The sequence below is a fragment of the Engystomops pustulosus genome, chromosome 3 (assembly GCF_040894005.1).
Source record: "Engystomops pustulosus chromosome 3, aEngPut4.maternal, whole genome shotgun sequence".
Taxonomy (NCBI): Eukaryota; Metazoa; Chordata; class Amphibia; order Anura; family Leptodactylidae; genus Engystomops; species Engystomops pustulosus.
In genome coordinates this window covers 52,187,583-52,210,986 of record NC_092413.1, presented here as the reverse complement: position 1 = coordinate 52,210,986, position 23,404 = coordinate 52,187,583, and the positions used below count along the sequence as shown (strand labels likewise).

General features: G+C 39.9%; 1 protein-coding gene across 6 annotated transcripts in view; it reads right to left on the bottom strand.

Annotated features, from left to right (window-relative positions):
* The window catches only part of MAP4K3 (mitogen-activated protein kinase kinase kinase kinase 3), a 185,355-nt gene that overhangs the window by 51,654 nt on the left and 110,297 nt on the right, over positions 1–23,404 (bottom strand). For 2 of the 6 annotated variants that reach the window (XM_072140746.1, XM_072140747.1), the window contains exons 13-17: positions 22,845–22,919; positions 9,750–9,828; positions 8,568–8,626; positions 7,817–7,879; positions 1,508–1,566 (exon numbers count right to left, since the gene is read on the bottom strand). In XM_072140746.1, the coding sequence (XP_071996847.1) occupies positions 1,508–1,566; positions 7,817–7,879; positions 8,568–8,626; positions 9,750–9,828; positions 22,845–22,919 (335 nt within the window). The remainder of the gene's footprint in view (positions 1–1,507; positions 1,567–7,816; positions 7,880–8,567; positions 8,627–9,749; positions 9,829–22,844; positions 22,920–23,404) is intronic. The other 4 variants (XM_072140750.1, XM_072140748.1, XM_072140749.1 and 1 more) reach the window with 3 other exon arrangements.

The window sequence follows — 23,404 nt, the reverse complement described above, 5'->3', positions numbered from 1 at the left end:
GATAATGATGGGCTTTGTATCTAAACACGAGCGGACAAACATGCAGCAATGTAGTCATTTTACGGCTGAACAGATATGCTGGATACACTGGCAGGAACAATCTCCCCAAACACACTGAACCCTGATCTTAATTTCTGCTCTTTTAGTGTAAAAGATGATGCCAGTGCAAATCTTTTTACACCATCTCAGACCGAACATTTGTTTTCAGGCAAATTAAAGGGCATCAGCTGCATGTAGAGCACTGAAATAGCTGCAAGGTGATGTATGTACATGACAACTATTAATCGGGTTTATAATTTACAGTTTGTGTTATGAAAAACTAATAGTAAATGCCTTCTGACTTTTCTATCTAGATAGTTGTCAGCACGATCCAAAAAAGGGATAATAAAAAGTTAAATAGATCTATATGTATAGGAATGTCATAACTACAGTGATACCTGTAGATCACTGTACTGAGGACAATCTACCTAAAGAGGACGGAATGTACAGGATGGGACTGAAAATCTGACACTGGACCTCTGAGCTAGATAAGGTAATGTACTTCGCCAGAGGTTTCAATGTAGAGGTTTCCCATGGATCTAGCACATTACACTGTATGCGAATCCCTGCATCATATAGAATATGAAGCAGGGACTCTCTACCTGTCAGCTGAACAGGAGCTTGGACAATCTAACAACTTTTACCGCCTACAAGGGGTGATGTGCTGCCCACAAACAAGTACTTTTTATGCTGCATAATAATTGTGATCAAGCAGCAAATTAGCACAAGTACTTGTCAGGTGATCATCTGCAGCTTGAAATGAGCCAATGATTTGGAGTGATGGTGGATAGGATATACAATAAACTTCGGCCCATTACACACAAGCGAGTGTGATGCATCCAACTCACAGCGTGTGCTGTCTGGAACGTCCGGCCCGAACGCTGACCACCAGAACTGTACTGACATGCCGGGTTCAGAGCAGTTGCTCAGCGTTCCGGGGAGCACACACTACACATTGAATGCATCACACTCGCTTGTGTCTAAGGGGCCTTATACATAAAGAATTTACATCTTCCAGTGGCATGGCAATGGGAGTTAAAAAAAAATACATTAATACCATGTCTGCAAAGGAAGGCAGAAAATATAATACTGGCTGCACTGTATTTAGGAAAGCAATGGATTATCTGACCTCTAGTACCATAATTATAATCATGGTGTTTGTATTGCAAGTGACATGGTTGGTTTTTGGTGGTGGGTTCAGATGTGCGAGCAATATGCCTACCATGTGTAACATTCAAAACTGTAACTTAACCCACAATAAACTTTATACACATAACAATAGCATTAAGGTTTCATTTTCTAGAAAAAGAACAAAATAAAATATAATAAAAAAACCCCATTACATTGCTAAGGCACATTACATTCATATGTTCCAAAATTGTGCCACTGTTTCAGCCATCTGAAACATCCCTACAGCATAACACGCACAAGTAAAAGATGAAGTGTCTCAACATCTGTATTAACTCACTTGTTTCCCCCAAGGAAGTAGCCACTTTGAGGTCCTTGTCCATAGTCTAATTGTAGATCCTAATAAAAGGAAAAGATAAAACATTGTTTCACATAAGATAACTTTAAAGGTCCTCCCATTGCAATGTCAGCGTTAATACCATTGTCGTACAAGGTATATAGTATATTATTTATGCTTCATTCAGGGGCAAATGAGCTGGGACCTCCCAGATATGTATTTACAAACAGCAAATAAATATAATACTAAGAAGATATACAACAAACAGGATTACAGCCCCAAATGAATATACTTAGAGGGGAACAGGCTTCAGCAATTTAAAGAATGATCATAAATCTGGGTGAAGCCGTGGATACACAAATTTTTGCTCCATGTACTATGGAATATTGAAATGGAATAAGCTACATACTCGAGTTCTCGAGAACGTTAACAATTTATTAGCACACTAAATTTGGTTATTTGTCACCAGACATTTTGTTTAATTAACAAAACACAAAGATACGTAAACCACAGAACGTCACGTGTATATATTAACTTTACAGTAACATTATATTCATTATGTACAGGACACGCTGACCAAGATCAGTAAAACTGATATTAATGTATACAAAGACAATAGAGATGTTTATGGCTATTTGACTACAGAAGAAAAAAGGATAGTGAATCCTGGAGTTTATCACATTGGGGCTATGAAAACTTAGCTTCCAACATAATTTTAAAACCCAAAATCTAAGAAGTTTCAGAAGATACTTCATTGTATCCTAACTTTTTACCATGTTATATCAGAATATGTTACTATGCAGTAGTGTACCTCCAAAGCCAACTTTCAAATTAAAGGGGTTGGCCACTATTACACTTAATTTACTTAACTTGGTGCCGAGAGAAGGATTTGGGACCTCTTGTATCCAATATCCTGCTGCCTTCTGGCGGATGGAGGGTGTATGTGTAGACATTACTAGAACGCCCCCTCTGTCATAACCACTCCCACACCAGTGGTTGGAGGAGAGTATCAGAGACATTCACACTAATGTCTGTACACCCCCCTCTTTCCCCAGAAGGCAGCAGGACACAGGAACCTGACCTGCAGCAGCTTTACACAAACTTTATCAGGGGAAGGATCCTATGGATGACCGTACTGAGGTCTTGTACTTTCTTCCTTTCAAGTTTTTTTCATAGCGGCCAACCCCTTTAATCTCTATCCATAACATGTACGACAACTATCCCTTTTCTCCATTTCTTCCACCACCATATATTGAATATTCAAAACAAAAAAAAAAATCATACTTTACAGGAACTTTTAGAATTATTCAGCAAATATGTTAAAATTTTTTAGTAAAGTGTGGCAAAAGATAATGAAAAAAAAACAACAACAGAAAGCGCCCCATGTAAACCAAAGAATCTAGATTACTGAATACAAATGTTAAGTGATATAGGGGTGAAGAGAAACTGTGGATCAGGACCTGCACATTGTATCATGCACTTAGTGCTAAATACAATACAAAAACAATTAGGGATATACCGGTATGTGTTGGGCAAAACATAACATCCCCCTAAAAAAACAATACAGAGTAATGCAAGAATAGAATGAACTTTTTTGCATATAACCTTTATTATTTAAATAGAATTAAAATATAGCATTAAAATGTTGCAGGCAATAAAGAACAGAACAGAACGAAAAGGGTACATTATACACCGAATATTAGTGCACTGTAAACAAAACTCCATCCATAGGGTTTCAGCTCATAGTAACATTAGGGGTGGAATTTTTTTTGAAATGCACTAATACCAGTTGTATAAAGTAATATTTTCCTTCTGTTTGCTGCTCCTTCATTTCAATACTATATTTTAATTCTATTTAAATAATAAAGGTTATATGCAAAACATTTTCTATTTTTTAATTACTGTGTATTGTTATTGTCACTTTAAAAGTAAAGCAAAATATCCATCAGTTTTTAATATATGGCATAAAGCAACATGGATGTATAAGCTTTCACCCAGGGATCTAGTTAGAATCGCCAGAAAGGAAAACATGCAAAACAACTCTGGTTATGATAGTTATAAGATGCAAGTGATCAGCAAATGCAACAAAAGGAGATGCCCCCAGTAGCTGATAAGTGAGTACATGTAATATAGACCTGGAAATCCTGTACATGTACACTATTGGCAGGGGGAAGAAAAGCCCCTAGGTAGAAGCAAAGGTGAAGGGCTTTATTTGTCACTTGCATCTCCATGTCACACTGATAGTAAGCAATTAAATCACCCCAGTCAATACAACTAACGTTACAGTCTACTAACAGCATCTACTCTGTAGTACAGGTGTGTGGAAGAGATACAAATTATCAGCAGAGCGCTGGGCATCACACCCCACTGACCCAGTCTAAGGCCCAGTATACACCTTGGTTACCTTCCATCACTAAAATGATAATAGCACAAGTCTAACGGATCCGTTAAAATGTCAAAAGATTTCAATGGACCTTTAATGGCTTCTATTAATGTCCATAAGCATAACTTCCATTACTGCTTCAGTTATCCGAGCGGAAAATTGTTGCATCGTCTCAATTTTTTCCGTATCAAATGAGGAAAGGCTAATGAAGGTGGTGCATATGGATACTAACGGAAACCATTAAAGGTCCAGTGAAATCAATGGACACTTTAACACATGGGTTAGACTTCTGTTATCTGTTCAGTGAGACGTTCCACGGCGGAGCATGGCCAGATTGCTTATGCATTTCCATTGACACGCTGTGATCGATAGTTGTTTTGTTTACTTGGAAGACATAGGGGTGCTGGTTACCGCTTGTTACCGTGCGCTAGTGTGGCAATAGGAAATGCAACGCTAGTAGAACGTATGACCACAACCTGGAGAATAGTAATAACGAAATGGCCCTAATGACTCAACCTATGAATATGCCATTAACCTGTTTTAGCTGAAAAAATCCTTAACATCTGGAAAGAATTGGGAAATTTATTTCTGAGCATTAGGCCCAGCTCTACGCTTAATGATCACCCAAAAACTTGGGGGGCTGTCAGTGTGAGCATGCATAAAGTTATGGCTATGACTAATTATCACAGATAAACACCTCCTCCTGGACTCCTACGAATTTAAAGGAAACCAGTCACCAGAAACCACTTCTCATTGGCCACTCCCATGGGACACTGCTCTCCAGAGAGAAAGGTAGACTTTTATCTAACTTTTCGTTTTATTGGAAAAAGACAGTTTTATTATAAAAAAAAAAGAAAAAAACACTTTGGCAATGTGAACACTATTCTCTATGGCAGTGGTGGCGAACCTATAGCACGGGTGCAAGTACCTATAGCACCAGGGTAGAGTTCTCCAGACAGGACTCAAGGCCTCTTGCAGTTCCAGACAGCCCAGGACTCTTCTCCTTCATTCTACTGTATTGGTTTCCTCAGGTGCCTATACAGTTTAAACCTGTGATGAGCAGGGAGTAATAAGTTACTGCTTAAATTGTCGCATTGGCACTTTGCGAAAAATACGTGGGGTTTGGCTGTAGTTTGGGCGCTGGGTGTCTAAAAGGTTTGCCATCACTGCTCAATGGGAACATGGGGATCCAGAAATCAGGCTCCTGATGACAGGTTCCCTTCAATCAATCAAGCCACAAGTTATGCTGTATGTTTAATAACAATCTTCGTATCTTCAATGTTACAGTATCCTTTTAAGAATTTAGTAACGTAATAGATGGGTAAAGCTGGCAACCTAGGGGCAGGTAGAGGAAGCCTAAAACAATTACGCTGCTTAGGGCCCCATGCTGCTAGAATTCCTGTCACATCTAGGATCTTTATCAGTAAGAAACAGATTTTTCCTGACAAGCAAATTTGTAGTCTATACAGGTTTTTTTTTTTAATTTAATGTGATTTACAGATTTCATTAATTCACCTGCTCTGTACTTTTTCTAAACATTGTCCAAATAGTAAGGCTCAGACTAGCCTACAAGGTTTCAAGATGACTAGTACACATTCCTTGGAGGCCTAATATATTGGTATAAATGGCCAGTGGGCATCGGTGTATCTGGATCTGTACCTGACCTCTGGCATAATTCGTGCCAAGTCCTCCTCGCTATAAACTGCGTAACTAATGTTTAAACCATTATGTCCCGGCTAAGAAGGTCACCTGTGTATTTGGGAATGAACCCAAATCTGTCTCTTTGAGGCTTTTACTATTTGTCACAATTTAACTGCAGAAAGTAAAAATCTTGCAAACGTGAGAGATTGTTCGGCTGCCACCCAGGGAATCCAATCTTATGTGACATTCTCATGAACATGACTTCTGTCAGTGCTGCTTAAAGTGGTATCAAGGGCTTACAAGGAAAACTGCATCAACTAGAAATGAGAGTTTTGGGGAAGGCAGGGAGACTGGAATTAATTTCAGCATACTATATACTCTATAATGATAAATATGCTATTTGCCAGCATTAGCATAATTTTAAAAGTTGATTTTATTAGAAAGGAAGTAATGGATATTATAAGAAGATTAACACAATCACAGTGTCTGGATCTAAGAAGAAAGGAAGCAATGGATAATATAAGATTAACACAATCACAGTGCCTGGATCTAAGAATAAGTGTCCCTGGTTTATTATGCTCGATTTTGATGGAAGATTTAATTAAAATGAGATTGCAGAGAATATGAGCTGCAAAACCACACATGATTTTAAGGAGGAAAATAAAATAACCATGGGCTGCTTATCTTCATATCCCAGGTGATATTGGTAGCCTAATTCTGATCTCAGTGATCCTGGCAACCAACTATGACAGACTTGTGACTGCTGCAGCAATAAATGTTAATTAAAGGGTTTAGCCACTAATAATAAACTTCATCTGGGTAAGTCCAAGCCCCTATTAGGGTCACCCATATTGTACTTACCCTGGTAAAGTGTCTGAATAGTGAGCGGGAGCTGCAGACATGTGACATCCCGTGTCCTGTCGGCTTCCAGTGGATGGAAGAAGCCATGCACCTTTTACTGGAACCATTTCAATGTTAGTGGTTAGAGTGCCAAGGACTTCCACAAACCCCTCTAACCATATATATTAGAGTTATCATGGACAGGGTGTGCATACAGTAATGTATTCATTCTCCTTTCCATCCACAAGAAGGACACAGGAACTCACAGGAAGTTCAGAGTCCTGCTGCCTTGGGGTCATGTGACCCACAGCTACCATCAGCAACAGACAAACTGTAATGTGGCCCTAGTAGGGTCATGTACTTACCCCAGTTAAGTTTATTATTATTAGTGGCCAATCCCTTTAAGGTAACTGGCAACAACAGTCACATGTTAAGGTTTGCTGTCTTGAGTATGCATATGTTGTGCATGGGTAGAGATAAATAAGCCATTAAGACATTATGGGTGGTAAGGTATCTTCCTTGAAACCAAAAAGGTTGCAATGCAACAGCCTGACCCTTCACCCTCCCAAATTTACCATTAGGAGATACTTGGGACACTTCCATACGAGTTAAGATTGTAATAAAGGAAACCTGTCACCTACTTTTACCCCACTAAACTAGCAGCCCCCTCAGGAAGAGTATGATATATCCTCTCTAGCATTGCCTTTTTTACCTATGGCATATCTACAGAACCGAATATATGGGTTGGGAATTCTAGAAAGGATAGTTCATAAAAAGCTGATGTGGCCAACTTTATTCTTTTGCTAAAACACATCTTGGTAGTAGACTCACTGAACTTGTACCCGGTATGAATAACTAAGCTTCAATCGGTTACGACCTCAATGACTTTTCTGACTCGCTACTCAATACCGGAGGTTGTATGACAAGCCGCAATAGATAAAGCTGATCCAATCATACCTGTACCTATACCACACTGTACATGCCACTCATCTTCATTCATCACAATATAACTGGAGCTAGAGAGCTTTATCGTGCCCACTACTGTACATGCAACCCAGAGTATTCATCTGCAGCTCGACAATAGATAATATCTTATGGTCTTCTGAAACCAACTACTTGACTATATAGCCAGATTATTCTGGAAAATGTTACTAGTTTACAAGGGAGACAGAAAGTGCAGGACAGAGGCTAACTAGTAGAAACGGTGATAGAGCACAGTACAAGTACTAAATAGCATTTTGTTTTATATTTAAAAAGTAAACTTTTTTGTTGTTGGATTAGGAAGGAGAAGAGAGAACGTACTACAGATTTTAGGCTGTGTATGGTAAACAACACAGGACTAAAGCACATCCCATACTGTGCAGAACAACAAGAGAACAACATATAAACTAGTTAGAAGGCCAATAAAGTAGACACAAAGGTAAAATTGACAAAGAAAAAGAATATACCAGATTAGATCTTGCAGTGTAGTATATTTCTTCTGCACTGTCCAAAAAATCGTCCCTGTCGAGCTGTTTAGCAGACAGATACCCAAGTTATTTACAGTGATTGAAAGCGGCACATATACAAGAGGGAATATCACTTGCAGGCTCTGGAAAATAAATCTCATAAGCAAGCGTCTGGCCAGGTGACAGCACAACACTTTCACTCTATATAGCGTGCATCATGTAACACACCAGCCCAGCACTGGCTGATACAACACATTAGTGGCTAGTAGCAGGAACTGCAGATTTCCATCACTGAATTTTAGTTGGAGAAATATTATATAAATGGAAGAGAAAGAAACCAAATCACTGAAGCATTCTCCAAATTGACCACAAAGAGTTAGTTAAACACAAAGTAAAAGAAAAAGAAAAAAGCATTAGTACAATGGATGCAGTCTGTCTGACCTTCCTCTTAAATCAATTGCCACATGCAGGATCTTTTGAGAGAACAAAAAAGGGAAAAAGCAAGAAGCTAAATAAGAGCAGAAGAATAGATCACTGACATTGTGTGCTGCCAATAGTAATCTGCATGAGGCGTATAAGCGCTTCCATACAGCGACACAGTGTCCCGTCTATCTAGTACAGCAGCAGCAGCAACAAAAACCTGGAAGGTGCTGGTGGGGTCCATATCATAGTTAATGGTGATTCACTGTGATGTGACAGTAAGGGAGGGAGAATAGTCAGCGAGATCAACATAGGACTGCAAATTACTCACCAAATCATGATGTGGCTCCGTTTCCTTCCTCATTGGTGGATCAAACTTTACTTGGCCAACTACAATAAGGAAGAGATTATATACCGTAATCTGTCCATAGATGTGTTATATTCTATCTACTACCACGAGTATTTTCATGCGGCAAACATTTTTAAAACACTAAACAATATTCTGCACTAGACAATCAAATATTTGCATAGAGAGTGAAACCTCTTTGAGCAGAAAATTAATATTTTAAAGGAGTGGACTGCTCATAGGGGACAGCTTCCATAGAATATAATGGAGGAAAAAAAATCTGTATTTTAGATGGAGGGTGTTTTGGAGAGTTTTCACAGCATTTAAGGTTTCTTTTTAGTGAAAATGATGGTAGATGTCCTTTAAGACTGTGTGCTATCCATTGTTTTAACTGCTAGTACATGGTGCTGTGTCTTTCTATGGGCTCTTACGCTGGGCCTTACTTTCCAATGCCCCATGTGTGAGCTCAAAAATGTTAGAGCAGGTCCTATTCCTGCCTTTGTTTGCGGCCTGTGCAGTACTTGTGCTGTAAGAGTGGACCTCACATCCCAATGGCACACAGGCCGAGGAATGGACTTACAATCTTACACACTTATATTCTTTTAATATAGAAAATCATACCTGTCGGTCAGGCCTATCTTACAACTATCACCATTTACGTTTCAGAGACAAACCTTCTGATGTGGAAGAGCCAACAGCCAGATCACTACACTGTAGACTGACCACGGTACATACTGTACTTCTGCATATCTATACATTTTACGTGTAATCCATCAGTATAAATTCTATTTATGGCAATGTAAATGTGCAGTCAACAATATTGTGTCTGTACAGATATGATGAATTCCAAAAGATTTCATATACATGGGATAGTTTGGAGGATCAGAACACCTGAGGAAGTCACGTATTTATTCAGGCAAAGTTAATATTTAATGACAGACAGCGCAAGAAGGAGACATATTGTGGCCCTTGGGCTTCAGAGTAAACAGAAATGTAGGAGCTTGTAATCTTTTATCAATCCAGAATTCAGTACTTATTATTTTTTTTAATATTTTGCTGCTACAGAGAATAACAAAGTGGTGCATCCGTATAGTAATGCATGTGGGAAGGAAACCAATAAAAGATGGTGATAACAGATTACTTGAGAATATAGCAATAGATTCTTACAGTTAATTTCTGAACGCGTCTTCTCCTCTCTGACGCTCCGACTTGTCGAGTGAATTCTGTGCGGAACGACAACTGGAGGCTGAAAGAGACAAGTAAAATGACTATAATAAAAAATTCTCTCAATAAGGCCTGATACTGCAAAATGAAATAATAGGCAAGGCCCGGCAAGGGTCTGACCTCAACTTTCTAATTCAGGTCCCTTTATTTCAAGTGAAATAAACACCACTTTACAAAACCATTATTATAGCTTAAAAACTACTTTTATGACATTCTGTTCCCAAAACAAATTATTTATTGTGCAGAATACAAAACCAATTTTTGACAGTGATTTCCTAAGGATCAAAGAGTTAATTTCATGTTGAACAAAATAACTTATCCTTGACACTAAATTATTCTACTATTATAATGTTTCATGCATTAGCATGTAATGTTGAACATCATTAAAAAAGTGAATTCCAGAACACGTATCCCCCTCCCATTGCCTGTGTAATCTAGCAACAACCTGTGAAGCCAAAGCACTGAGGGGCTCTGGAAACACCCACCAGAGCTCTTCAGATTCTTTAGCATAATTTAAACTTGATTTGAGAAGGAAGGAGCCCATGGATAAAACAAATAGAAGAAGATTATGATACAGTGTCCCTAGTTTACTATGTAGATTTTCTTTAAATGGTTAACAGCCAGGGGTGTTTTCTCAATAATAAGGCAAACTTCCACCCTGTATGCAGCCTGTGCCCTCTCCATGAACACCTTGTTCAGTCATGGGTCATTAAGGGGCTAAGAAGTTTGTGTAGATCAGCTTTCTGTTCAGTTATCCACTGACAGCTGAGAAATAAAAGTTACCTGATAAAGTGTCTGATGACTTAACTTTACTGACAGTCCCTAAATAGTCTCATGTCCTCAGAAGCTGAATTATAAAGGAAAATATTCTATAGACATATGAAGAGTTAAAGGAAACCTACCACTTTCCAATAGTACTTCTAAGCATCACATACCGTGCAGGGTGAGCTGGTGCTGGAGCATATCTTCGTTATTTCCATAAACTGCTGTATTGCTTTTAAACACTTTTTCAATCTTTATATTCGAAGCAGCTTTGGCGCATGGTGGTACGCGCTTGCCGCATCATGCGGACGGCGAGCTTGATGCGCCGAGCGCGTACCACCGTGCGCCAAAGCTGCTTCGAATATAAAGATTGAAAAAGTGTTTAAAAGCATTACAGCACATAATAAAAATAACGAAGATATGCTCCAGCACGGTGTGTGATGCTTAGAAGTACAATTTGAAGGTGGTAGGTTTCCTTTAATCATTATCCTCCTTATCCGTCTGAAGTGGAGGGGCTTTAGAATGCTTTCAGATACACTGCTTTCTAGAAAAAGGTCACAGAGAAGCTTCTTTACTACTGTTTTGTATTTTGTAGATGGTATATGCATATGCATTGTCTGATTTAATCTCCTGCTCAATTGACAACGGAATTAAAAAATTTGCTTTAAAACTTTAGTTTGCTGGCCTTGCAAATATGGCAGCTTTCAACCAAAGAGAAGCTGGAAAAATCCATGAATTGTGGATGATTTTAAGTGTGAAGCTTGTACATCAGAACTGTGCAAAAAAAACGGAAATGACTCTTCTCATCCATAAAGAATATAGTAAATTCACAGAGGAAGATGAGGACACGGCAGGAGATTGATTACTATTGGGAAACGTTCATAGCTCACCAGTATGTGATTATATCCGGCTTCTATAATCCAAAGTCGACGTTTCCTACTGCGAAGAAATAATAACTTAAAAGGGAAACTGCTACCGCTTAATCCTCTTACTGATAGACAAACCAATGCCCCATTAGGTAATAGTGCCTAGGTGAAAGGTTAGAAAGGGCACCTAAACAGTTTCCTTTTATCACATCCCTACAATTCTGCTACTTACACAACTTCCAGTGATATGTTAACCTTTACCATTGGTTGTGGTAAAAGGTTATTTGGGAAACACTGAAAAATGAATAGGGCTGTGTTTATACCCTTGGCGGGGCTCTACAACATACATTATAACCAATGGAACTCAACCATCGGTTCTTAACCAAAAATGCATTCCTCTTCTCTCCTCTAAACATTTAAAACTAAATCCAACGTACACAATTCATTCACCTGCCAATAGGAAAGAGATGTGCCATTCACTGGAATTGGGTGTCCTTTCCTGTAAGGGCACATTAGGGTTACGAGGATCCTGTTATCTGTGCACATCTCACCATTACTTATATCACCTGATTCCCAAGGTTTTACAATGGACAAGGCAGTGGGAGAGGTTGCTGCTCCAGCCATTTGTCTTCCACCCTGTACAATGACTGGGCCGCGCTCTAGGTGATTTACATAGAGAAATATATACAAGTGTATAGATAAGAGAGAGATAGAGTTGATGGAAACCTGTCAGCACATTTTCACAAATACAGCGGGTGACAAATTCCCATAAAGCCCTAATAACTAAATGCCACCCTTCTTGTATCTACATATAGTTTCCATCACATCCACAAGAAAAATGTACTTTATTGTTTTTTGAAAACATATATTAGTTTTCTTAGTTTACCATATACAGCAAATAGGAATAACAGTTATAACTGATGTATCTTCATCAAAACAGAGTGAGTATATCACAAAAGGCAGTGCAGATACATAATATAAATTCCACCCTCCTCTTCCCACCCCATTACAATGTACCTTATTTTATATTACCTGGCATCAGACAGAGCATGTCCTGCTCAGCTGGCCCCTCCCATATATGCCCTCTCAGCATTCAGCACTTCATGTGACCAGGGGGATGTCATCTAAGGTCCTTTACCCAGTAGAATTTGTAAAGTCTACCCCATGTATGTATCTGTTCACATGAAATCACAACTTGTCTGCCTGGTCTTCAACTACTCCCCGTACCTCCATCAAGGCATGCTGTGATTTCATGAGGTAGATTTTGCAAATGTTGGGTAAAGGACCTTAGATGACATCACCCTGGTCATGCCAGCGCTAAATGAAGTAACAGAACCATCTCTCAACATTCCAGAAAGGTACTGGTACAACATTTGACACAGCTTATACTACCCTTAATAATAAACAGTGCTGTACATGTTTGTATTTAAATATTGGCAGACGGTCATGAAGTATTTCGTTTGGGTAAGTTAATTACACGTAACGCATGTGAAGGGAAACACCACTAATACCCGAAATCGGTATTAACTCCATGATTGCGGCCGGCGACATTTAAGAAACGGCAGAGCATGGGCACCGCCATGTTTGTTGAGATTGTCGCTCCCCGTGACATAAGATCCAAGGCTGCATGGTTTCAGTCGATTTGTTACAATGAACCAGTGGCACATTGTAATGAATCCTATATAAAAACGCCATATACTGCAATACAGTAGTATTGCAGTACTGTATATGGAAGGAACAATTTGATTATCTAGTGTAAAAGTACCCTAAAGCGGTGGTCCCCAACCTTTTTGTATCTGGGGGCGGGCTGCAACCAATTTTTTTTTTTTACCAGGGGGAGGGCCAGTTAACCCTGTTACCATGGTCCCTGGAAAATAAAATTGTGTGCCCCAAAAACATTTCATACCTAACCCCAAAGCATATAATGCCACCTATAGGACCATAGGACTAAGGTGGGAAATTCCGCTATTATTTTTTAATATAATGTCCCAACAGTGGCCTCCCCTCCCTAATAACATGTCCAGTAGTGACCTCCCCTCACTAATAACATGTCCAGCAGCGGCCTCCCCTCACTAATAACATGTCCAGCAGAGGCCTCCCCTCACTAATAATAACATGTCCCAGCAGCGGCCTCACCTCACTAATAATAACATGTCCCAGCAGCGGCCTCCACTCACTGATAATAACATGTCCCAGCAGCGGCCTCCCCTCACTAATAACATGTCCCGGTAGTGTTCCTCCCCCCCCCCATATGAAATGTCCACATTGGAGGCCCCATTAAAATAGAGAAATCACATACCTTCCGCGCTCCTCTTCACCCCATGGTTCTGGCTTCTTCTATCCTTAGATTCCCTGCAATGCCGAAGAGGCACGTCTATGCTCTCTGCCGTGTGCACCCGGTATGAAGCAGTTGCGTCGCTACCTGATAACATCATCAAAGTGGGTGCGTGTGGCTTGGCTCTGCCGGCAGTGCAAGGAATCTGAGGACAGAGGAAGACGGAGCTGTGCTGTGTAGAGGAGCGCTGGAGGTAAGTTCCGACTTTTTTTGTTTTTTTCCCCCAATGTTACATATACTAGCGCTCTTCAACCGCCGAACCAAAAAAGTTAGGTATCGCCGAATCCCAAAATCCCAATCTATCAAAATAAAAGAAGGCGGCGATCCCCATAGTGGAAAATAGCACCCAAATGACCGAAATGCTATATTTCTAGCATTGTACATCACATGAAAAAATTTATAAAATGAACATGGGGACCAAAAAAATTTACAAAAAAAACACTGTTTGATGCTCGGGGTTAAATCCCTGGATTTCCCTACATTGGATAAGGACTGCTGTCATAGCTGTAAGCACATGATGGCAAGTTGGAAATAACACCCACAAAGCATCTGAAACTTATTCATAACACTTCTTCCTGCATCAATATTTCACTGCAGGTGAAATATTACGGAGGTAATAATAATTGCTTGGTTGTATATTGCTGAATTTAGGAAAGAGTGGACCAGTCTGCTTCATCAGCATCTGATTTATTTCTATCCCAAAAGTGTACATAATCCTGCTGCACAGAAGTTTGCTCTAAGACGTCTCGATAAATTGTTATTACCGAAATACAGACCGCATCGTTCCATTTTCATAAACAAATAGTTGGATTTCCAAACCTTATCTCCCGTCCCACACATCGAACCTCACTGACGAGCCCAGAGCAACCATTCCGATTTTTTTTGTTTCCTGCTATTTGTTGACTGAATAACATTTTATTTTTCTTCTCCCTGCTTCAAGCTCGAAGCTAAAATAAACATAGTTTTATGTATCCTCAAACAACCTACGGTAGTTTTTCCAAATTTCGTTTCATGATACTTGAAAACATAGATTAGCTTTGCTCTGTGTTTTGAGAGAAATGGAGAAAACAGAAATAAGACTTTGGAAGAGTAACCTTATTTCATGCACATAAAATAACAAAAATAATAGACTCTCAATGATTCGATAACAAAAATGATTGAGTTTTCCGCAACAGGATTTTCAAGGTCTGCGGCTTGTAATAATATACAGGGACACAATGCAGCCTGACAGCTGGGTATGGGTGTATTATTTGTTACAGCACTTCAGGAAAATGGGCTTTCAAATCAAATAATAATACATGTCCTACCAAAGCAGGCAAGAAATGACAAGGAGAAGACACTGCAAAATGACAGATTAATATCTAAGTACTTGGATGGAAAGAGGTTTAAGGGAGAAATGATACCTTTGCGGAGCAATTTCCAAGCAAAATAATGGCACAGGTTTCAGAAAACATCCGCAGTGGCAAGGAAGACGTCCGATTGTCTGGTATCCGTCTGCCAGTCACTACAGGGTGCTTTATTCAACAGATGTAAAAGCACCTTATTTGCCCAGGTTAAAGAGATATTAAGCGTAGGCTATAAACTTTCATCAGCCGAGAACCAAAATCTGTGTAACTTCCCTATAACAGAATATGAATTAGACATTTCAGATCACTATTGCCAGTGATGTTTCAATGGGGAAGCTGCACATGTGCAGGAAAGGTTCTTGGATGGGTACTATGGCTAGAATACAAGAATTCCTCTAATACATGGCAGCCATGTACTTTTTTTTTTAATAAAACTTTTAGTGGCCCAGAAATTAATAAAAATCTTGTTGTATCTATTCAAATTGTGGAGTAGCCGTGCGGTGGAGAGGGAGCTGCGGCTACGCCATGCCACAGTAGCCTCTCTCGATCCCTCCTATGGCTTCTCTTCAGCACACAGCTCGTCTGTGGAGCCGGAGTTCTGTCCATGCACAGTTCGCATTATTTTTAGTAAACGTGCGCCATGTTGACACAATAGCACAAGTATATAGTTTTCTGCCATATAAATCTCCCTATCCAAGCCACTTTTGGGGTTCTACGACCTGCATGCCACTTTGGGCATATATCGGGCAGGTTAAAGGTCGGAACTGGCAGAGTTTGTGTCCATATTTATGCTGTAGCGTTCTAATTAGTATATTAGTTTAAATCACATGGCCTGACTCCCTGCCAGCAGTGTGTAGGGAGTCCTAGTGGAGGGGCAGCTGCAGCCCATGTGTGCCTGTATCTCACTCCTCCTCACCATCCCATTCTCCCGCCTGCTTAATGCACATGATAGGAAGTGGGGTGGAGGAGAGGAGACTGACACAGACTCGCCACATGCTGCTGGTAGGGAGCCAGGCGATGTCAAATAAACTAGCATAAACTACTGAAATGATTCAGAACTGTAAAGTTAAATTTATTTTACCAAATTATTATATGTGATTCCACCTTTAAAAATAGAAAGATGCCTACTTTGTGAAACTCGTCCTTTTCTTTCTAAAGTTATGGAATATTCTGTTTTTAAAGTGTTTGACAAAAATCTTTCTCACTAGAGGTGAAGTGGGTGAAGACTAATTTTTGTCTGTCTATGCCCTCAAGCTGAAGCCAGTTAGCCATCCCACAGATCCCAATATTTCCCTGTGTCCTCTTTCAATTTAGCATTAAATTAATTTAGTTTTCCACAAGTAAATCCACTAAACACTACACAGTGCACATACAAGATGTATATGGTGACAGCCAGGCAGCTTCCATCACATGGAGGAGCAGGGGACATGTAATAAGTGGCAGAAGGTAACCAGTTACATGAAGTCTATAGCCTGTGCTGTGTGAGCAATAAGTGTTAATAGCTTATCGGCACAGAACACAAAGTGCTGATGACAAGGTGGGGGAAGGGCTACAGCATGATGTGCAGAGAGAGACAGAGAGAGATCTGTAGATTATGTCCATTTGATATGTCCATTTTTAGTCAGAAGAAGGGATTTCTTTCCCGAAACGCGTCACTTTTCTGGACCAATTCTCATATATATTCATATATTTTAAGCTTCCATTGCTTCATTTTCATTTTATTTCATTTTTATAAGCACTTGTAGTTTTAACTCAATAAAACTGTCCACTGCCTAATTTTTTTGGTGTGGGTTGAATCAGTCATATACATCTGCTGGTGTAGACACTCCACCAACTCAGGCCGTCCAGCGCCCAATACTTGAGCCCCGATTTTTTCCTCCTTTCGTACATTTCCACTACTGGTCCATCGGCCGATGGTACCTGTCATCTGGGGTTTTGTGGAGCTGCAGGAACGTGTTGGACCCTGAGGACCTTATCTCTTGGATTATACACTGCATACCACCAAGTGGTAACCAGGTGAGCAATATTGCTTACTCCTTACACCGCATCTGTGACGGTATCACACGAGGCGCCGTCCTCCCGCTGTTCTTGTTTTCTTCTCATTGCACTCTTGTGATCAGTGGGTGCCCCAGCAGTTGGACCCTCACCGGCATGTATTTGTTATCAACAAGGGATGACAAATACTTGGGATAACCCCTTTAAAGCTCATACACTTGAGATTGAGCAAATTTGGATGGAAGCAAATACAAAAGTTGAGTGCAACCCCTTTAAACTACATCTATGGCTTTGATGCACGCTCTCTGTGCAGAGCAGTTTCAGCCAAGCTTTAGCGATTGGACAGAATTTTAAGACCTTCTAAGGACAAAAAGTTTTTTTTATTAAGTCCCAATATGTAAAAACCACATTCAAATACAATGTACTTTATATCATGACTGTACATGATCCTTCTAGATTACAAAACAATGCCGACCCCAGGTAAAACGTATTCATTGTCATAACTCTTGCATAAGTCTGAAATTCCTGATCTTGTTTCCTGGGGGCATCACAACTTTCCAACATATCCATACAGGCCAAATTCCACATCAAAGTAATTTGCTGAAGAAAGAAATCAATGTTTGTTTGTTATTAAATTAATTATTTACAAAAATACTTCTTTTTATTGATACAGACTGAGCCCTCTCCATACAGGGCAGGTATCTTCTATAATATGCAGCAGACACCTGCTGCTAACTGCCGCAAACGGTGCTGGTAACAATCATGGCAGATTATCAAACCATTTCTCCTAAACAGTGGCTTCATATGGCGCCGATATTTTGTGGCCATGCAGCACCTCCACTTACATTATCAGGGGGTCTCTGATTAGTTGCCATGACAGCTGGGAGTCTCTGAGCCTCCATCAAAGCATACAGTAGTACTTTAGTGCATTGCATGAGCGATCGCTCCCCTAGGGTTCATATACTGGGCTCTCCTAGATACTACTAGCATATAATAAAATCAAAACAAAAGAGAGAGGTGATACGGGGTAACATGTGTGAAAAATGTTTAAAATTGGAATAGGTGATGTTCTGAGAATTATTCTCACCTATCCTGGTTGTACAGTCAGTGGAACCACTTTTGGTGTTGAGTTGTTTAGGCGGCCGTCAACTCCTAACAATGGTGGTTTCCAGGAATGTTTCCGGTGCCAATGACTCGAATGTCGAATATTCATTGTTCAATTCCGTTATTGACAAGCTGTGTAATACGTGTTTGAAGCCTCAGCTAGGCTCTTCCTCAGTTACGTGAAGCTTAGAATCTTGAAGCTTCCCGTAACTGAGGAAGAGCCTAGCTCAGGCTTGAAACACGTATTACACAGCTTATCAATAAAGGAATTGAACAATGAATATTCGACATTCGAGTCATTGGCACCGGAAACATTCCTGGAAACCACCATTGTTAAAACTATACCACTAGCAGTTCTAGCACACAGATTGTTACACACATATATACACAGATATACCTATAATCTAGTACAGCTTTATGGCTACTATATACACTACTGGCTAATATGGATGTGTCAGCCAGGCTGTTAAGCAGCTGCTATCACTCTCCCCTCATCAATGGACAGTGAGGGATGGGGAGTAAAAAGAACGGAGAAGACATAGCACACAAAAGTAAATGGCCTCTATCCTACGTATCAGACTGCTGAACTGATCCTACACTCTTGATACATAGAAGATCGGCAAGAAGATCTTTTATATGGAATGTGACACATGCATCAATCAAGCCGATTCTTCAAAACTCCCTTGTAAATCATCCACAATAAATCAAATGCTTTACCAATTTATGAGGACTTATCTTATGTCTTATATCTCACAAGTCTAATGGACTTGTGACTGTACTGCCAATCTAGTGGTATGTTCACCAGCACAATATCGTCGATCCTGCTCCCTTTCTCTTCACTGATCTGACTATAGCATTGTCAAAACCTAGAGAAAAGTTGTTGGTGTGCAGGGATAACTTATGGATCATAATAGAGATTACACAGAGCAGACACAACATTGCTGCTACCGCTTCCTCTAATAACTGAGCAGAGGTGAGAACAAGCTCAGTGCACAGCCCACCCCCTAACCCTTCTGTGACCGCTTAGTCCGTACACTGCATATCCTTTCACTCTATGGATCCTTCTTAGAAACCAGAATGCCAAGCTGACGAGAGAGGGCTAAAACAGGAGCATGAGATGAGCAGAGCATGAAATGAGAAACGGCAGCAATACGGTAATGAATGTATATTGGAACAATTTTAGTTTTCAGCTGTTGCAACTATAGAAAAAAAAACTTTATAAACTTTACAAAGATGCTGTTTCATGAACCATCATATGGTGAATGAATGGTTGGCAGAAGTGTTTATTCACATCATAAATGACCTGGGTATGCTTTAGTAGAAGATGTATGGACATCTTTACAGTCATCAATCCATCTAATAGTCTGCTTCCAGTATCTTCATACACCTCCAACAGAAATGGATACAATTTCTATGTGCATTTTAACATTTTTGTGCTATGTGAAAATTTATCCAAGCACCGTTGCAAAACTTTATGCAAAGTATTTTGCCAAATATCTGTTTTCTTGCAATCTCATTCACCGTAGGTGAAATTCATTATATTAGAACAAAATCTCTCCAAGACGAGCACCAAAGTTGCACTAAAAAGTCTTCCGGGGGTGGATTTTGCAAGGTCTATTTGCATAAAATGAAATAAAAAACAATTTGATCTGATCATGGAAATTAAAATCTGGTCTGAATAAGGGGGTGGTCACAGGAGCTTCTGTTTGCTCCATCTCCAAGCCAGTGCTAAAAATAGGTTGAAATAGTCTGTTTTCAAAAAGTCCACTTTATCCCTTCATCCTTGCCACATAAAAATGTGCTTGAAATACCAGCATTTCTTTTAAGATAATAAGAATTTATGCAAAAAAAAAAAGTCGGTTGTCACATGGACAAGCAAAGCCAAGTACTGTATGTACCATATTTTTCGGACTATAAGACGCTTCTTACTATTGGACGCACCCCAGATTTGGGCTTCCAAAAAAAGGAAAAATATATTTTCACCAATTAAAATATCCCTGTTTTTCGCACTAAAGCACAGCACACACAGACATACATTTACACACTCAACTCTGCATCATCCATCCACATACACATTCAACTCTGCATCATCCATACCTATACACCCACACTCAGCTCACCTATACACACTCAGCTCAACTATACACACTCAACTTTGCATCACCTATACACACTCAACTCACCTATACACACTCACACAGAACCACACACACATATACATACACACACATATTTCCCCTATTTCCCTTCTTCTTACCCTGTCCCAGTGCAGCATGGCAGTATGAGACCTGTGGTGATGTAAGAGGCATGTGATCAGTCACATGATTCTGACATCACTGCAGGTCCTGGACTTGTAGGACATCGGGGAGAGGAGAGAGTAGTACGGAGCCTCTCCTCTCTGGGAGATCTGGTGCAGCTCTATATCAGGGCATCATCTGATCTCCCTTACAGCAGTCAAGAGGGTCTGGCAGTGCTGGATCTGGGCCAGCGCCAATTGAAGTCATACCTTATTTGTAAAATATTGTATAAAAACTAAGCGTTTCGGTTCTGGGCCAGAGCCTTCATCAGTTTAAAAAGATGTAACTTGTTGCAAGCTGGTTATAAAAATGGGTTTTTATACCAAAAAGAGTCCTATTTAGCATGAGATTAATCTCTCCATCTCTCTTCAGTTACATATTACCAGAAAATATGCTTCTGACATTATACTAGATATAAGAATCTCATCTTTCTGATCACATCCAGCTTGTGTTTCTGTGATCTACAGAATCGGAGATACTTGTAAAACAAATAAGCAGGAACTAAATCTATTTTTGTGCAAAATTTAACATAGAAGAGCGAAATCTAGAAAGGACATTTCCTGAGTTACTTGAGAGGGCATATAGTTTATTGGGGTAAAATCTAGTGATAGATGGGGGAATTTATGCGCACTGTCAGAATGTGCGATTAATATGTGACCATGTTACCACCATGCCATGTGGGATTGGAGGGGCATAGATGGCCGCAGCTGCTGGAATAGTGTTCCTGCCATGTGTCTGCATACTTTTTAAACACCTGTTTGCTCAAAACTACGTCTGGTCTGACTGGGCAGTGCAGCCAGCCACCAGATACATCCAGGGGCCTAAGCCTTGATGCAGTGTGGAGGGGACGTGGCTTCGTGCACCGGCGTTTGACAAATTTCCCCTCATGCCAATACATCTAGCCACCATGCTAGTATAACTTGTATTAGACGGGCCACTGCTTGTTTTTTGATTCATTTTAACCCCCTGATGTGGAGCTTTTGCAGCCATACTTATTATTATAAGTATACTTCGGGTATACTTGTATAGTCCACTACATTACTTTATTCCCCTGATGAGTGCGTCACACGACGTATGAAACGCGTAGGGATTACATATTAGGGACTAAAAGGGTCTGTAAGGGACAGTACTGGGACCGTCCTTGTCAGTGCGGGAGCAATATTGAGGATACAAGCTGATTGTAGGGCTTAATAGGTCCTGTACCTCCGGACCAGTACCGATCGACCAGGAGACGGCACATTGAAGACTGGTAAGATCCACCCTATTATTACTTACTGTCCGGATTAATGTTGGTCCGTGGTTTTGAGATGATGATGACCGTGTCATATGCTATACAGGAATGCACTAAGGCACAGTAAGGTATTAATGGGGACAGTGTCAGACGAGACATATTGGAGGTCTGAACGAGCTCCCTTTCTGATGTGTTTTTGCTGACTAGATGGTTGATGTGCATACTATTGTGGTTCACTGTGAACTTATTTTATCAGTAATTATTAAAAGTTACGTTTTACTTATGGTACTAGTACATTCTGCTGGATTTCTGACAAATTTCCCTCAAAGCCTCTGTAGTGTTATAAAGTTTCTGGTGCATAAAATAACCAAGTATGACTGGATTCACATGCAATACAAAATTGCTAAATTTCCATACAGAACCAAAAAAATCATCAGAAATAATTGTCATGCTGCACTAGAAGCCGGCAAATCAAACACAGAGAATGGGGCTTATCCACATGCAGATCCACTGCTCATCCAGATCAACCTGTGAAACCTGTAGAAATTATTTGCAGGAAGTAAATTTGACATATGAGAGTAGACTCTTATGTTGTCTCTTTATAGGATTTTTGGAGCATCTCTGTTTGTAACCATAAAACCGTCAGATTTGCGGTCTGTAGTAAAATGTACATGTATATGTGTTCAGACATCAGATACAAGTAAACGCTTATAAATTGGTCAAATAAATTCATTAAATGACAAAATCAGCTCCAACACAAAAACTCAGTTATGCTTAAATGAAGGGAAAATTACATGAACTGAAGCAAAATAATTGGATTTTCATGGAGGGATGAACAGATATATGGTAAATTCTGATCTGAGCCTACTGATGTATTTGTCCTAGGAGTTAGAAGGCAATAACGGGTTAGTACTATTCCACATCACTGTATAGGATGGGAGTTCATCTACAGACCTGATGACATGAGCGCAGAGGGCAGAGCTGGACAAGCTGGGTAAGAGCAGGGTTATTATATACTGCCTCAGCTACTGCGGGTTTAGGAAGCCAGCATATGGGTCATAGTTAGGTGATACACTCAGCTTGCCGGGACAAGCAATTGTACCTTGGGACGGGCAGCAAAACGAGGGGCCCGACGCACAGGAGGAGATGCTGGAGAAAAGATACCCCAAAACTTAAACTACATGGAAAAACAAAAAGGGACCAACGCACACAAAAAAAACAGAGGAAAAAGATGATAAATATAATGACAAAATAAACACAACAGACCAAATTTCCTTATCAAATCTATGCTATCAGTATATAGACAGGCCGGGCACTTGGCATAACACTGTGTATATGCTTTGCCCAGTTTCTTAAATGCTGTGTATTAGTGGATATCATGTTACTTTGGGGTGTTTTGTGTTTCTGCCTTAACACGTATTGGAAAAACATCTTTATCGTCCATCCGCTGCCTTGCTTTTTTCTATTTAGTCTTGTCCTTTTACACAATCTTACTTTTTATTCTCATTCTTCAAAGTCCATTCCTGTACTAGCGTTAAAATGACAGCTATATATATTTTCCTTTGTTCACAGATATGAGTAGATATTGAAGGCCTATCCTTAGTAAAGGTCAATAGCATCAAAATGCTATGCGCATGCGTACAGGCAGTAAGTTCTGAATGT